Consider the following 14,879-nt stretch of genomic DNA (forward strand, 5'->3'; position numbering starts at 1 on the left):
TTGTTGGTATTCATCATACAAATTCAATGTGGACCTGATTTGTTTGGCTGCAAGATATAAATGAAGTCAGTTAAACCATTTGCCCTTATAGAATTTGATAATTTTGATTTGATTTGATAACAAAAACGCTATCTAGGAACACCATCACCAAAATTCAAGATGGACATGTTCATCGCGATTGAGAAATGTACACCAGTAAACAGGTCAAAATACTGCTAAATTATGATCCTTGAAGGAAAATAATGAGAAAAGTTGGCAAAATATTAGGTAAAAGATAAAAGATTTGGCACTGCATTTTGCTGAAAATATATTGGAAATGGCCAATATATATTTTGAGTCAAAATGAGCTTGCTTTTTCACAGATTTCATGTAGTATTTTCTGTTAAATTACGCTGTGCCACTGTGCACAAACCTAAATATCTTCCTCACTTTGGTGAAAATATAAAAAATAGCATAATTAACACTTTTGACATCATCAAGCCACAGTAAATAAACCCCTGTTTGTGGATGCAAAATGGGAGAACTGACTCATTGACACAATTTGAAATCATGTAATCTGTTTTCATTTTCAAATGTGAAAGTTATACAGAACACTTGTATGAAATAAGAAGACAATTTAAAACTCAAAGTGATCTGAAATTAAGTACATTGCTTTCTCTAAATAAAATGAAACAAGATTCTACTTTCTAACAACTTGAATGATGAGGACCATTTGAAGAGCTTTGTTTCAAAACCCCTTACATCCACTTGAGCAATTTTGAGAACACATCATAAAATCATCAAAAAAATCACTGATATAAGAGGGTTTTCAACAAAAGCAGTTTTTGCTGGGATGCTCATCCTACCCAAGCATCCGCCACAAACTGCTTTTGTTGCAAACCCCTTATATCAGTGATTTTTTTGATGAATTTTGATGTGTTCTCAAATTGCTCAAGTGGATGTAAGGGGTTTTGAAACAAAGCTCTTCATTTGATGTCTGGGAAATTCACACAGCTGGTCAAATTTTGAATAATATTACACACGTTTCCAGAGAAAAACAGCTCTCTTGCCCTGATTGACGCACACACACCTGGCTTTGTAATGAGCACCATAGGCAGGAATTTGTGTTCCCTTTAAAATCATTCATGAGTGCCAAACGCAGCTTCGTCTGAAATCAGCCAATCAGATTACCAGTCTGCTATAATGATGCTGGGACAATTGACCTTTTCCGTAAATCTCATGCCTTTGCGGGTAGACCTGAGATGACGTCATTTGACGTCACTGCAAAGCAGTGAAGTGTGCAGTAACGATATGCGCACCGGCGTGACGACATCACAGATCTACCAGCAAAGGTTAATGGCATTTACCAAAAAGGTCTATTGAATTAGACAATTGGGACCGTACTTGCGTGTTTACACTGTGTACATGCACCACAGACAAGAGAAGGCCATTCTTCTCTGAAAACTAGTGTAGCTATCATGCATCCAATGATACAAGTGATGTGTTAGTCACACTTTTCTGCAAATTTCCAGTCTTTAAATATATCAAAATCATGGGGAGTTCTGTGTGAATTTTCCGATACATTTATTATTCTAGTTATTGTGGATACCTGACAAGGTTTTTGTTGGCTCCGGGTTGTTTACATGATGTACAATCGGTGCGTACATCTCTTGCTTTTGGAGTGTATGTTTTGCGTGGTCTCTTTACAGTCAGAACCTGTGAGAAAAGGTCAAATACAATACCCATTGTTAGAACTGCTGCAGTCTCATACCATGAGTTTATACTTCCTGTACGAATACACGAAATCAGCCTATTGTCAAGACTTCATTGAGGGATTAGACAGCTTTATTCTGTAAGCTGTATAATCCCTGTCTTGATACAAGGCTAATTCTGATTATATCCTTCATGTAAGCCTACACAGAGTTAGCCTCTTGTCAAGACTTCATTGAGGGATTAGACAGCTTTATTCTGTAAGCTGTATGATCCTGTCTTGATATTATACTTGATTCATTTTACCTTGACAGTCGCGGGGGGGTCCTTTCTAACGTTCCAATGGGTCAAATAGGGCCCAAACTTACGCTAGAGTGAACACGATAATGCCATTGATTTTCTTACACGTAAAAATACGGCCAATTCAGAGAGAAAATCTTTGTTTCTCGTATAGGGCCTACTATAGACAATTTCTTTTTGTTGGCCGGCCGCTGTGCTACATCTTTTCACTAATTATAGATACTTCATAACGTGTTCCCATGTTGAAAGTTGACAAGCTATTTCTACTTGCTTTAAAGAGAGCACAATTGAATGAAGACGATTTATTTGTGCTAGGATTTCATTTAATATAACTATTTTTTATTTTAATAATACCCCATACCTAACCAAGAACATAAGAAAATATTATAAAGGCCATAAATATACGCATTCATGCATAGGGAGACAAACATGATAAAGTTAATCTGTTCTTTTCATTCTCGATCATTAACCGTTGGAACATTTCACATGCATGCTGTTTGCCTCAATGCCATCTCGGCAATCTCGGGCCATAGGCCTAAAGTAATTTAAATCGTGAAACCGATTGGTCAGCATAGATATTGAATAAAATTTAATCCCATCACATCAATTCAAAGCTACACCCTTTTTTGAAATACTGGTTACCAGCGACTTAAAATGAATTGACAATAGGCTAACTCAGAGTATGCTTACATGAATTATAGGCAAAATATATAATTCTCGATCATGAGAGCCAACCTGGGTACGCACAGGTATTTGCATCGAGCGTACTACGCAAAGACCAGCATTTATGGCGCAAACACAGCTTTTGAGAATTGACCAATCACACTGTTGTTACCAGGCAAGGTCAAGGTTTGGTCATGTAGGTCGTGCGATTGTGTTATTTTTTGAAAAGTACGCTAACGCAGAAGGTACATCCTCTCATGATCGAGAATTAGTTATTTTGCCTAAGGTAATACCCAAATATGCTACTTGATAGTGTTTCTACCTTCAATTGATTTACAATAGAAGAGGAATGACATTTAAACTAATTGTTACAAAGAGTCCTTCAAGAAATTTTGCAGACAACTATGGAAACAGAGAAAACTGAAACTGATGATCTTAAAAGATCTAGATGTGGTGACATACAGAAAGAAAGGGAAATGTGACTTATCACAATTCCTTTACTTCAGCAGGAAATGGATGCTTTAAGAAAGCATGCAGACAGCCTTGGATGTAGATCCAGCTGCAACTGATTTTGAAAGGCTATGGCTTGCAAAGATAACTTCTATAGTGGTTGGTGAAAAGGATGTGTGATTGAACATTTGCTCCATCCCTGTCTCATGGAAGTGGGAGAGAATTTGAAATAGATTGTAAACAGACAACCCTCTCCTATTATGGGTTGTTCCTACGGTAAGATCATTTAAAACAAACAAAAAACAAACAATGAGCCCCATTTCTTTGAAGTCATACTATTTTTTTGACCTTGGGACACCAAGAAACCCACATCTTTGACCTTGTGACCCAAAAAGGGTTGCGAACGGACTATTACAGACTAACCACAAACAGTCAAAGTCTCAGAATCACCAATAACGAGGGCCGATTGTTTCATGAAATGCGACAGACGAAACTGCTGCGCACATACCGCATATTTTTACAGTCTTTCATGTAAACGGAAAGACACGTAACACTGGCGTGATTGTTAGACACTCATGATCGAACAATCAGCCCTCATGAATATGCAAGAATTCACAGCATACAAAGCACAGGGACTTTGATTGTTGATAGATAGTCTGTAGTAGTCTGTGGTTGCGATCCACTGGTTGGGAATCCCTGACCATCAGCATCCTGTTCTAAAGATTTGAATATGGAACATAGTTTACCTCAGGTGAATCTTCATCATCAAGGTTAGCAATTGCTACTGCACTGGGAATCTTTGCAGGTGCAGCACCAATATCTTCTTCTGGACGTTTCCTCTTTTTCACAACCTTTCGCTTTCCTTTCTGTTTACCTTTCAATCCCTTTGAGCACATTTAAATAAACAAAGAGAGATCAATTCTAAGTTTTTTATGAGATTTCTTTATAGGAGACATTTGAATAACATACAAAACTTGTTCAAAACTAAAAATGGGGTATTCCTCAGCATGTTTAAATCCATAAACCTCCTGTGGAAGTCATAACCTTTAGGGGGTAGATTACAAAATAAAGTTACCCATTCAGGTAATTAGACTGCTGCGGCGAGTGCTGCCTTCAGTCGTCAACCGTCTGGATTGACGACTGAGAAAACTATGTGAAAAAAAAGACAGATTTTGCAACAGGATTCCTGTAGCATAGAGCATGCGCAGTTATGTCCAAAACAACCATGTGAACGAGTTTGTTGTTTTAGAACTTCAGAGCGCGATCTTGTTACAATAGGTCAGTCGCGCTATAGCGCACAACCAAAGTCGCATTGAATATTTTCAGAAGTCCGTCACGATATGGACTGTAAGTTAATCAGTCATCACTACGAAGCATAACACAGTACATGCGAAGTGCAGACGGCTGATTGGAATTAGTCTATCAGGTAACCTCCATTTCAAATTCACACTCCCTATGCAGAAGATTAAGGCCATGTCTTCCATAGGGGGAGTTTGGATAGCCCAATGTAATTTATTTTAGAGAAAATCAAAACATTTTCATCACAAGAACCCAAAATACAGACAATTTGCTTTTTCACGGTTTTGTCACAAGGGATTTTAAAGATTTATGTAAATATTATTGTCAATAATAAATTACGTGAATGCAAACTTGCTGACAATGTACGATAATTTAGAAAGTTGTTTTTGCTCTCGTGTTTGAGCAAAAGCTTATCATGTCTCACTGCCGTAAGAATTTTCATTCATTGACTGGTTGACCGGTGAGCCGGAAGTGTTGCAAAATGGGAGTGGTTAAATGTGAAAGGTCAATAACTTGTGTGCTGATTGGTCCATTGGTCAATATGCTGCTAAATAGTCCCAAACAAAAATGTTTGGTAGACTCATAACCGGTGCGATCTTACCTTTCCGATGTTGATTAAGATACTTCTTGCATCGATCCAAAGATGCGGAAAAAACCAATAGTCATTTTGTCCCACATAAATGAATAAATAACAAAAAAACCCCGCTCCCCCGAGTGGACTCACCCATTCGGTGACGTCACACACGATAATCACCCCTTATCCGACTTGGGCAGCCCCTACTCGCCAAACTTGTAGGCGGCGGGGTCGGGATAATCAACATCGGAAAGGTAAGATCGCACCGGTTATGAGTCTACCAAACATTTTTTGTTTGGGACTAGACTCAGTACACGGTCGATCTTACCGTTCGATGTTGATTAAGATACTTCTTGCATCAACATCTGAAAGATCGATCTAGCAAGTAACCGACGGATGGAGGTACAAGATTGGCCAGCATCTGATAAGGATCGGGAGAGTGGGTAGCATGGTAATCGCGAGGTCAAACTATTTCCCCCCCCTCACGGCCGGAAACAGAGAGACTACGTGAACAGACAAAAACCCTGAACTGAAAGTTCAGTGGTTAAGAATAGAAACACTGGTTCTTACCATGTTGGAATTCTGATTGTCCATAAAACACCTGATACCCCACCACCATATTATCTCGCAGAATAGCCCTGGAGAACTTATCGCCTGGTCGTTGGTTTACGTTTTTGTAGTAAACCGTGGAAAAGGACGACGGGTTCTTCCAAGACACAGCCTGACAAATCTCTTCTATGGGGACCCCACTATGGTAGGCACACGAAGATGAGATAGATCTGGTTGAGTGGGCCTTGGGGCGGCGTCTTTGCCGCCCCGAGTCCACCAACACCTGGACCAGCCACCGTGCCAGAGTCTGTTTAGCGGCTGGACCGTGCGGTTCTGCGTGAGTGATAAATAGCGGTCATGAGCCCCTCTTAAGGTTTGTGTTCGGCCAAGGTAGTGCTGTAGCGCCCTCACCGGGCACCACAACCTGTCTTCGGCTATTGACGAACCCTGCCCAATACTGGGGAGAAAGAGGGGCGAGTGTCGGAATGTACCGCTCATTTTTTGCAAGGAAATCCAGGCGAAGAAACAGCGTCGCTCCGTTGTTAGTAAATCACGGAGGCTGACTTGAGACTGCGTGCAACTCTGAGCAGCGCCGTCCGAAAGCCAACGCCAGAAGAAAGGCCGCCTTAAGAGTGGCGTATTTGGGGTCGCTTTTGACAGGGGCTCAAAAGGGGACCCTTAATATACTCAAGACTGTGTTGAGGTCCCATGGAGGACCACCTTCCTTTCGGTGGCGCTCGTTGAACATACCGTCGAGAAGAAGACTTAGGGACCCATCTGAATTGATAGTCGACCGTCTTCAAATCCCGATGAATCGAGAGAATGGCTGACTTATAGTTGGCTATCGTTGCCTGCGGAAGTCCTGACCTGAACTTTTCTGTCAGAAAATCTGCCACTAGAGGCACAGAGGCTCTAGTGGGAGATGTATTCTCTCATCGCACCATGCGTAGTAGGGAGCCAAGCGCTGACTATACGCACGGAGGGTAGACTCTCGTCTACCCCGGCGATGAGAGAAGCAGCTTCTGATGAAAAGCCTCCCTCCGCCGCACGTTCCTGATAAGGGCCATGCAGCTAACTGCAGGTGCTCTAGTGGTAGACTTGGTACCTCTCCTCCGGGCATCCGGAGTAGATTTGGTAACTTTCGGGGAGTACTCGCGGCTGTGCGCTAGTAGATCCACCATCGGTCGAAACCACAGGTGTTTCGGCCAGAACGGTACTATCACAATGACGTTGCAAACCTCCCTCCCGATCTTGGTCACCACCCTTGCAGTAGTGAGATCGGGGAAAGCGTAAGCAGTCATTCCTCCCAGTCTCACGGACAGAGCGTCCTGGCGAATGCCTGTGGGTCTGCGACCCTCGAGCAGTACACGGCAGCTGATGATTGCGATGAGATGCGAACAAATCTATCGAGGGTGGTACATCACCTCGAAGATCGTCTGGGCGACCTGCGAGCAAGGGACCATTCTGTAGGTCCCGACACCTTTCCTCGTGACAGATCGTCCGCGAGGATGTTGGTGACTCCGCTATGTGCATCGCTCTCAGCGTAATCTGCCTGGTCTTGCACCACCCTATCAGGCGTAGTGCGTGCAGGCACAACCGTGGTGACCTTGTGCCCCCTTGTCTGTTGAGGTAGGCCACCACGGTTGTGTTGTCCGTTTGGACAACGATATGAGATCCCACGATCACCTTCTCGAAATGCTGGAGAGTTCTCTCCACTGCCCAAAGTTCGAGAAGGTTGATATGCACCTCCGTCTCCGTGGCCGACCATAGGCCGAGACTGAGTCCCGTGGATGTGGCCCCCAGCCCAGTTTTGACGCGTCGGTCGTCACTACGTGGCCTTTTACCGCTGGTGCAGAGGAACCTGACACCTTGAGTCAAATTGGGCTGATGGGTCCACCACCAGAGTTCCTCTCGCGCGATCTCCGACATCGGAACCGCGAGGGATATTGAGTGACGACTGGGCCTGTAAAAGGCTAGAAGGTGTAGTTGTATAGGCCTCATGTGAAAGCGGCAGATGCAGTACGAGGTCTACCATACTGGCCATAAGGCCCAAAACCTTCATCCATGCCACAGCGGGTGCTCCCTCTGACTCGGCCAAGAGTCGGGCACACCTCGCCATGTTCGTCACCCTCTCGGGTGAGGCGCGCGATCCCTCCTTGAGGTTGATCTGGGCCCCTAAGAATAGTGGTGTCTGCGTCGGGACCAGATTGGATTTCTTGACGTTGATCAGAAATCCCAGGTCCCGCACCGTACGGACTACTAACTCCACGAGACACTGTGTCTCCAGTGGGGTGCGTCCGTAAATGAACCAATCGTCCAGGTAGCAACACATGTTGACTCCCCTGCGCTTCAGATGCGCTGCCACCGCCCTGACCAGGAGTGTAAACACTCTGGGGGAGGTGGACAAGCCGAATGGCAGGCATCGAAACTGGTAAGTTTGACCCTGTACCTTGAAGCGTAGAAACCTCTGATCTTGAGGTGCGATCGGAACATGCAGATATGCGTCCGAGAGATCTAGCGATGCCGCCCACATACCCTTGATGGGGCAGGCTAGCACCGAGCGAGAGTCTCCATTCTGAACCTCTTGGGCCTGATGAACTCGTTCAGCGGCTTGAGGTTCAGAATGGCCTCTCAATCGCCGGTCTTCTTTGGAGCCAGAAAAAAGTGCTCCAAAACCCCTTGGTGAAAGGGGGTAGCCGGGACAATCGCTTGCTTCGTGAGAAGCTGAGTGACCTCTGACAGTAGTGCCGACGCTGGGGGCCGTCTGGCGGCACTACCGTGGACCTCTGAATCGTGCAGGCGCACGAGGGGTGGCTGGTAAATTCCAGTCTGTAACCCCCACTGACCACTGACAATACCCAGGCGCCGGTGAGATGGCATGCCATCTCTGGGCGTAATGCAGCGGCCGCCCACAGGGGAATCCCTGTGGGAAGTCCAAACCTGCCGGCATGGACTGTCGACCGCCGTGCCCTCAGGACCGATCTGGTTTGCCACCCTTAGAAGAACGGCTCTTCTTGGGGGGCTTGCCATCTGATCCAGCACTACTCTTGCGCTTCCCAGATTTTTTGGGAGGTGCTGGAGTAGCCTCGGCTCGGGTGTAGTCTGTGGTGCGCGTCCTGCTGAAGCGGAGCTGGCGCTGAAGAGCGCTTAGAAGACTTCTTCTTCTTGTGCTTCTTCTTCGCCTTACTGCCCTTCCCTTGGTCAGGGCAGCCTCTGACTTCTTCAGAGTGCTCTCATTGGTGGCCTTTTCGCCCGGTCCTCCACCGTAGCGCAAAGGCCTGTCCAAAAGTAGCCCCTGTCCCACCGAGTCTGACTTCTTCATTGCTTCAGCAAAGTCGAGCCGTAAGTTGACTGGAGGGACAGACAGGCATTCGCCCGGCGGCGAGATGACATCCTATGGGCTAGGCCCATAGAACTCTCGTTGAGGTTAGCTGTTAGCACCGCTAACAGATTAACCTCGGAAGAGTTCGGCGTTGCCCGTGGTCGTTCGCTACCTTCCTACCGAGGTGCTCGGCAAGCGTGGTAGCGGCGCTAGAGACTCTGATAGGCGAGCGTGCTCGCTTATCGATGAGCTTTAGCTCCTCCTCCCACTGGGGGAGAGCGACCCGTGCGCCTTGGCGCTAGCGGCAGGCGCTTAAACGTCTGGATCCATGTCAGGGACCCTGAGGTAGGTTTCGTAGTCCTCCTGCGAAACACGCAGTGGAAGCGTGCAAGCACGCTGCATCGAAGCTCCAGCGAGCCTGACAGCCCTCTGAAACCTACCCTTGAGGTCCGCCGGGAATGCAAGTGCAGGCGACCCTTGTGTGGGACGCGCTAGCTGGGCATCCTACTGAAAAGATGCCCTGGTCCTCCTGAACGGACTCCTCCTGAGAGCAAGCCAGGCCCAAACCTTGGGCCACACGGCTCATCACCTCAGCGGTGTCCGCAGGCAGACCATTGCTAGCGAGTTCCTCACGGGGAAGCGGGGAAGGATACCTGAAGCTAGCTGCACAGTCTCATCAGACTGTGAGTCGCTACTAGTTTCATCTTCCGACTCCTTTCCCTCGCCTTCAGACTCTGACTCACTCTCTGATGAGGAAGAGATCTGACGACGGGCATCTGAAGGTGGACAGGGAGGTGTCGCCACCGTGTGGCTAGCCAACTGAACACCAGCAGAAGAGGGAGTACTCCCGCTAGACCCGAGATGCTAGCTATAGCACCCGGGATCCATGACGCTCTCGCTGCTGTCGCCCTAGCCATAGCAGTGTGCGGCCTACCCTGAGCTGTATCAGGGTTAGCCACTCGCCGCCGGGTTGGGTAACAACTGGTGGTACTGCTTGCCCAGCGCTAGGCGGCACTTGCCACGGTGCTGAGACCGTGGAAGAAACCACCCTGCGGCGGCTACCACGGGGCATACCCTGTTGGTAGCTGACGCTGAAAGGATCCGCCACCAGGGAAACCCCATGGAGCAGCAGTACCAGTACCGCCTCCCCCTGTTGCCACAGAGACTGTGGTAACCAGGACGCAGTACTGCGGTACCTGCGTGGTTGTAGCGTAGGTGCCGGTAGGGCTCCGGCTGCGTACCACTGTACCCATGCCTCTGGCGTTCCCGCTAGAGGATCAAGCCGTGTGTATGGGTACCCGCTATACTGGCTGTCCCTTGGCTAAAAGGAGCTTGCCTAGTATCACGGGTAGCTGGCGTGTATACCCTCGATCAGTCACCTCGCTACCTGAATAGGCAGTATCAATCAATGGAGCCATGCTCCGCTGAATAGATAGTGATCGATCATAAGAGGTAATTGACCCATTGACTGTAATGGATCACCCACGCTCTGCTGGCTCTCGAGGACATAAGTGGGTTGTTGATCAGCCAGGCTGTTCAAACTACCTACCCTAACCTCTTGAGCCTCGCCCAAGGTCGCTGTGTGTGGCGGACCACTCACGGCAGCTATGGCGCGTGCATAGTGGCTACCACTGAAGTCAAGCCGTGGCTCGTCTCGGTAGCTGCCACTGTTTGCACTTGGGTCGCTGTCCCGTGAGAGACTGCGAGCCCAACCCCGGTATAGCCGCTAGCCAGTCCCGGAGGACAGCCGGCAGCCATTCCAAGGCCCAGGGAATCACTCGGCGGTCCCACCATGGGCGCTGCCGTGTGACAACCCCAGTTGGTTCTGCTAAGACTACACCTGAAGCGTTAGCCCGGTATCGTCTCTGCTAAACCCATGCACGTTTTCCTTCGACCCTTGCGGGGAACGCAAGGCGTGCTGCGTGCCGTGGCTCAACCCAGGCAAGCCCAGGGTTCCACTGGCACGCTGCGTGCTACAGACCGGCGAGGCAAGTCCGCTGCACGCTGTATGCTAGAGATTCAACCCAGGCAAGCCCGGGTACCCTTGGCATACTGTCCGTCGCCGGCTACCTCCGCGGGTGCTAGGCACGGTCGTTCGCCAGCAAGAGAGCGGGTGTCCACCTGCAAGAAGCTCGCTAGAGATCTCACTGGTAGACTGGTACTCGCCTGTTAGGGCAAGTACCGCCCTGCTGCCTGCTACTAGCTTAGGCGTTAAGTCAGTGCTTTCGCTGGCTGCTAGGCCTTCGGGCTCGCTAGCAGTCCCGGAGGGTCCGCCTGCTTGCCGGGACCGGAGCCCCAGAGGTTACCTTAGCGTGGCCCTTGCCCCGCGCTAGTACCTACCATATCAATCTTACCTGTAGGCTTCTGTTTCTTAGTCTTCGTCTTCTGTCTGTGTCGAAGACCTAAGCAGCGCTTACTTTCTAAATCCTCGAAGTGGATGTCCGATAAGCCTATGCAAAAGGAAGCACACTTATTTGATTTAGAGCAATCCCTGTGGGTGTAGCAGAGTGGATGCGGGTCCCACTCTGCCACAAGGAAGGGCATGATTGACAAGGCCTAGACATTGTAGTAATCGGGAGCGTACAGCACTACCCCCGAACACAAGCTCAAGCCCAATAAACAGACCCACACGCACAGTGGCTGACGCTGATGTAGTGGTATGATATAAAAATATATATACAAAGGGATGAAAAACTGAAAACCTTTTGGGGAAGATTTGTCAGGCTGGTCCTTCGAAACCCACGAACTCTTAGCAGTAACTCGTCATCAGACGCGTACTGAAAGATATAACGATAGAGCACACCATAAACATAGCGATAATCACTCACCATACATGTATACACAGTACTGTACAAACATCTATTGTAACTTACTAGTCTGCTATAGTTGTTTTACGTGAGAACAAAAATAAAATGGCGTCCTAAGGGCGCCCACTTTGAAAACGTCTGTCCCGTATATGAACGACAACACACATCCCCGCTAAGGTTTTGGATCGTTTTTGTCACTTTTCTAGCGAAAAATCAAAACTATCTCCCTAGCGACTATACTGGTTGGTTTTTACCTCAGTGTAACAAACAAACTGTATATCTCGATCCTTTGGTTCGTAATGATACTTAGCGTTGGTAAAGAAAAATCCACACGTCTATCTCATCTAGAAACCAAGGAGGATAAGGGTGATTATCGTGTGTGGCGTCACCGAATGGGTGAGTCCACTCGGGGATCGGGGTTTTTTGTTATTTATTCATTTATGTGGGACAAAATGACTATTGGTTTTTCCGCATCTCGGGATCGATGCAAGAAGTATCTTAATCAACATCGGAAGCGGTAAGATCGACCGGTGTACTGAGTCGTATTAATTTGTGCACGATGGAGGTTTAGAAATTTTCATGATTTTTATGATGATGAAGTTACAAAATAGAATCATTGCAAACACAAATTTGGTAAGCTTATAATCACTCATTTTTGGGCTGAATCAACTTGCTCAACGGGTTGATGAAATTTGTTGAACATTGCGTCCAGCAATACAAAAATGCGTCTGGACGCAAAAATTCGCGTCCAGCAGGAGCCTTGGTACATACAGCGTGTGTATATGCTCTCTTGCGATTAACTTTACACGCATGATTGAAACTGCGACAGGCCGAAATACACACGTACATCACTACCCAACTTGAGATGAACCAAAGGCAATCTATTTCTGGACTAAAATCTATTTCACAGTCAATCATTTGCATTTAACCTCAGTTCCATTATTTTATACAAAATTGTCAGTATCAACAACAAGGAAAATATTTATCAAGACTACATGAAGTAGAATAATTTAAATTCTACTGGACACCCTCTGCAAACAAACGCAATGCTGTCAATTCTATTTTATAGTCTTAATTGTGTTGTTAGTAGTGTGAAACAAATCAATTTTTATCTGACCTTTTTGACCCTAACATCATGTCAAGAAGTAAACTAGTTGGGTTCTCTAATAACACTCTTACCTTTTTGACCCGTACATCGTGTTGAGGAGTAAACTTATTGGGTTCTCTTATAACCCTCTTTTTACGTTGGTTCCCATCTTCTTTCTTTTCTTTATTTGTTTCATCTCCACCTTCTGAACTGTCGCTGGACTCGGACATACACTCTGAACATTGCCTGGAAATGAAAATAAAAAAAGAGATTCCAGTGAATATTGTTGTTTCTTAGCAAATGTAGCATTACATAGGGCTATTCCAGTTGAAATCCATACACCCCCTATGGAAGACTTGGCCTTAATCTTCCACACAGGGAGTGTGAATTTCAAATGAAGTAACCCATTCAGGCAATCCATTAGAAAATCACACTCCCTGTGTGGAAGATCACACTCCCTGTGTGGAAGATTCAGGTCGTGTCTTTCATAGGTGCATAGATTTTAACTAGAATAGCCTATTTCCTTGAGCTCAATAGGATCGTGCTCATCATGGTGCACATAAGTCTAGCGGATTCCTTTTTGTACCCCATTGTTGTGACATCTGCTCATTACCACCGATGATGCTGACTGTTCAGCAAGGCGGTTGCCTTTTCGTTTTCCAACATAGCAAGACACCATCATGAACGAGGGGCATTATAATCTTGGTCATGTTTTTGATGATCTTCTTGGAAAACGAAACTGGCAACCGCCTTGCTGAGCAGCCAGCATCATCTGTAATGAGCAGATGTCACAACAATGGTGTAAAAAAGGAATAGGTCCACAGTGAGTACGGTTTTATTGGAAGTATGGCAAACTATTTTTGTACCAAATAATCTTGGCATGTCCCTTTGAACTTAGCTATCAAATCTGAATGCAGTACTACAAAGAAGGTCTTCCTTACCATCCACTGAAAGCAGTCTTCTTGGGCATCCTAGTCAACGGTGGGTCCAGACATCCTAGATGATAGTGCTTCTCACATATGTCACACTGTACCAGCATATGTTGATCATTAGAGTCCTCACATATACCACACCTGGTGAAATAAAAAAAGATATTCATGCTGGAAACAATCACATGCTACTCACATTAATTTGGAATTAAGTATGCCACAGAAAAGAAATCTTATAAAAGTACATAAGACCCGTCAAGAATAGGTGTCATCGGACAAGCACAAGTAATCACAAATACCCATGGAACAGCCTCCGCAGGTTTTTTCATCTGGGTCACAAAACCTCAGAAATTGGTTTACAGAATTGATGCATTTTCTCCATGTTGTCAAGTGCTTAGTTTTCATAATTTTCCAATATGTAAGCGAAATCATTTTAGATACAGGCCATTATTTTGAGTCTATTTCCTGGTTCTGGTTAGTATACTCCAACAAAGCTGGGTCTTGCATCACATCAGAGTTAAAATACCAGCTGCAAATCCCCACCCAATCACACTCAAGAACCCCGGGAAAAAGCCCAAACTTACAGGTTGAAAACATTTGCTTTTGCTCCTTTTTTGGCCGGTGTCTTCTTGATTTGAGGTGGTTTGAGAGCACTTGGTAGTGGTATCTTCTTGCCTGTGATTTCACCCAGTATCTTCCATAGATTCTCACCATGACATCTCTGCTTGCCATTAGTCATGCGAAATCCCTCCACTTCAGACGTCAGCTAAGAACAGGAAAAAAAACACCCATAAATTATTCAAAGTTTTCAAAGCAAAATTCCAAGAAAAACTAGTTTCCTAGAAGTTTCAGGATAATTCTTCTAAACCCTAATGCTTGCAATATTTTAGCAATCCTACTACTTGTAACCCACACATTTTCTACCATATACCAAAGGGTAAAATGTGGTCAACAGCCCTGGTTTCTTTAGTAAAATTAGGTCTTATCCAAAGTTTTATAAGGCACAGCTTCTCAAGACTTTATTTTCTTGAGGAGATAAGAGATTTGATTGACTATTCAGGAAATTACTTTCCAAAACCATACCATGTCATCGATGCATGTGTACATGTTCAACACTACTGCGAAAAGGTGTCACACAACATGGCCAAAACATAAGCAGTAGCGTCAAGAATGTGCACAAGTGATGAAGATACATTTTTAGTGTCATCCA

General features: G+C 45.9%; 1 protein-coding gene across 1 annotated transcript in view; it reads right to left on the minus strand.

The window, feature by feature from the left end:
* Positions 1-14,879, minus strand: part of LOC140139292 (PHD finger protein 14-like) — a 46,611-nt gene that overhangs the window by 12,117 nt on the left and 19,615 nt on the right. The window contains 5 exon segments of the mRNA XM_072161101.1: positions 1,589-1,695; positions 3,849-3,986; positions 12,833-12,986; positions 13,682-13,813; positions 14,254-14,435. Coding sequence (XP_072017202.1) covers positions 1,589-1,695; positions 3,849-3,986; positions 12,833-12,986; positions 13,682-13,813; positions 14,254-14,435 — 713 coding nt within the window.

Source organism: Amphiura filiformis, chromosome 1, assembly GCF_039555335.1.
Source record: "Amphiura filiformis chromosome 1, Afil_fr2py, whole genome shotgun sequence".
NCBI lineage: Eukaryota > Metazoa > Echinodermata > Ophiuroidea > Amphilepidida > Amphiuridae > Amphiura > Amphiura filiformis.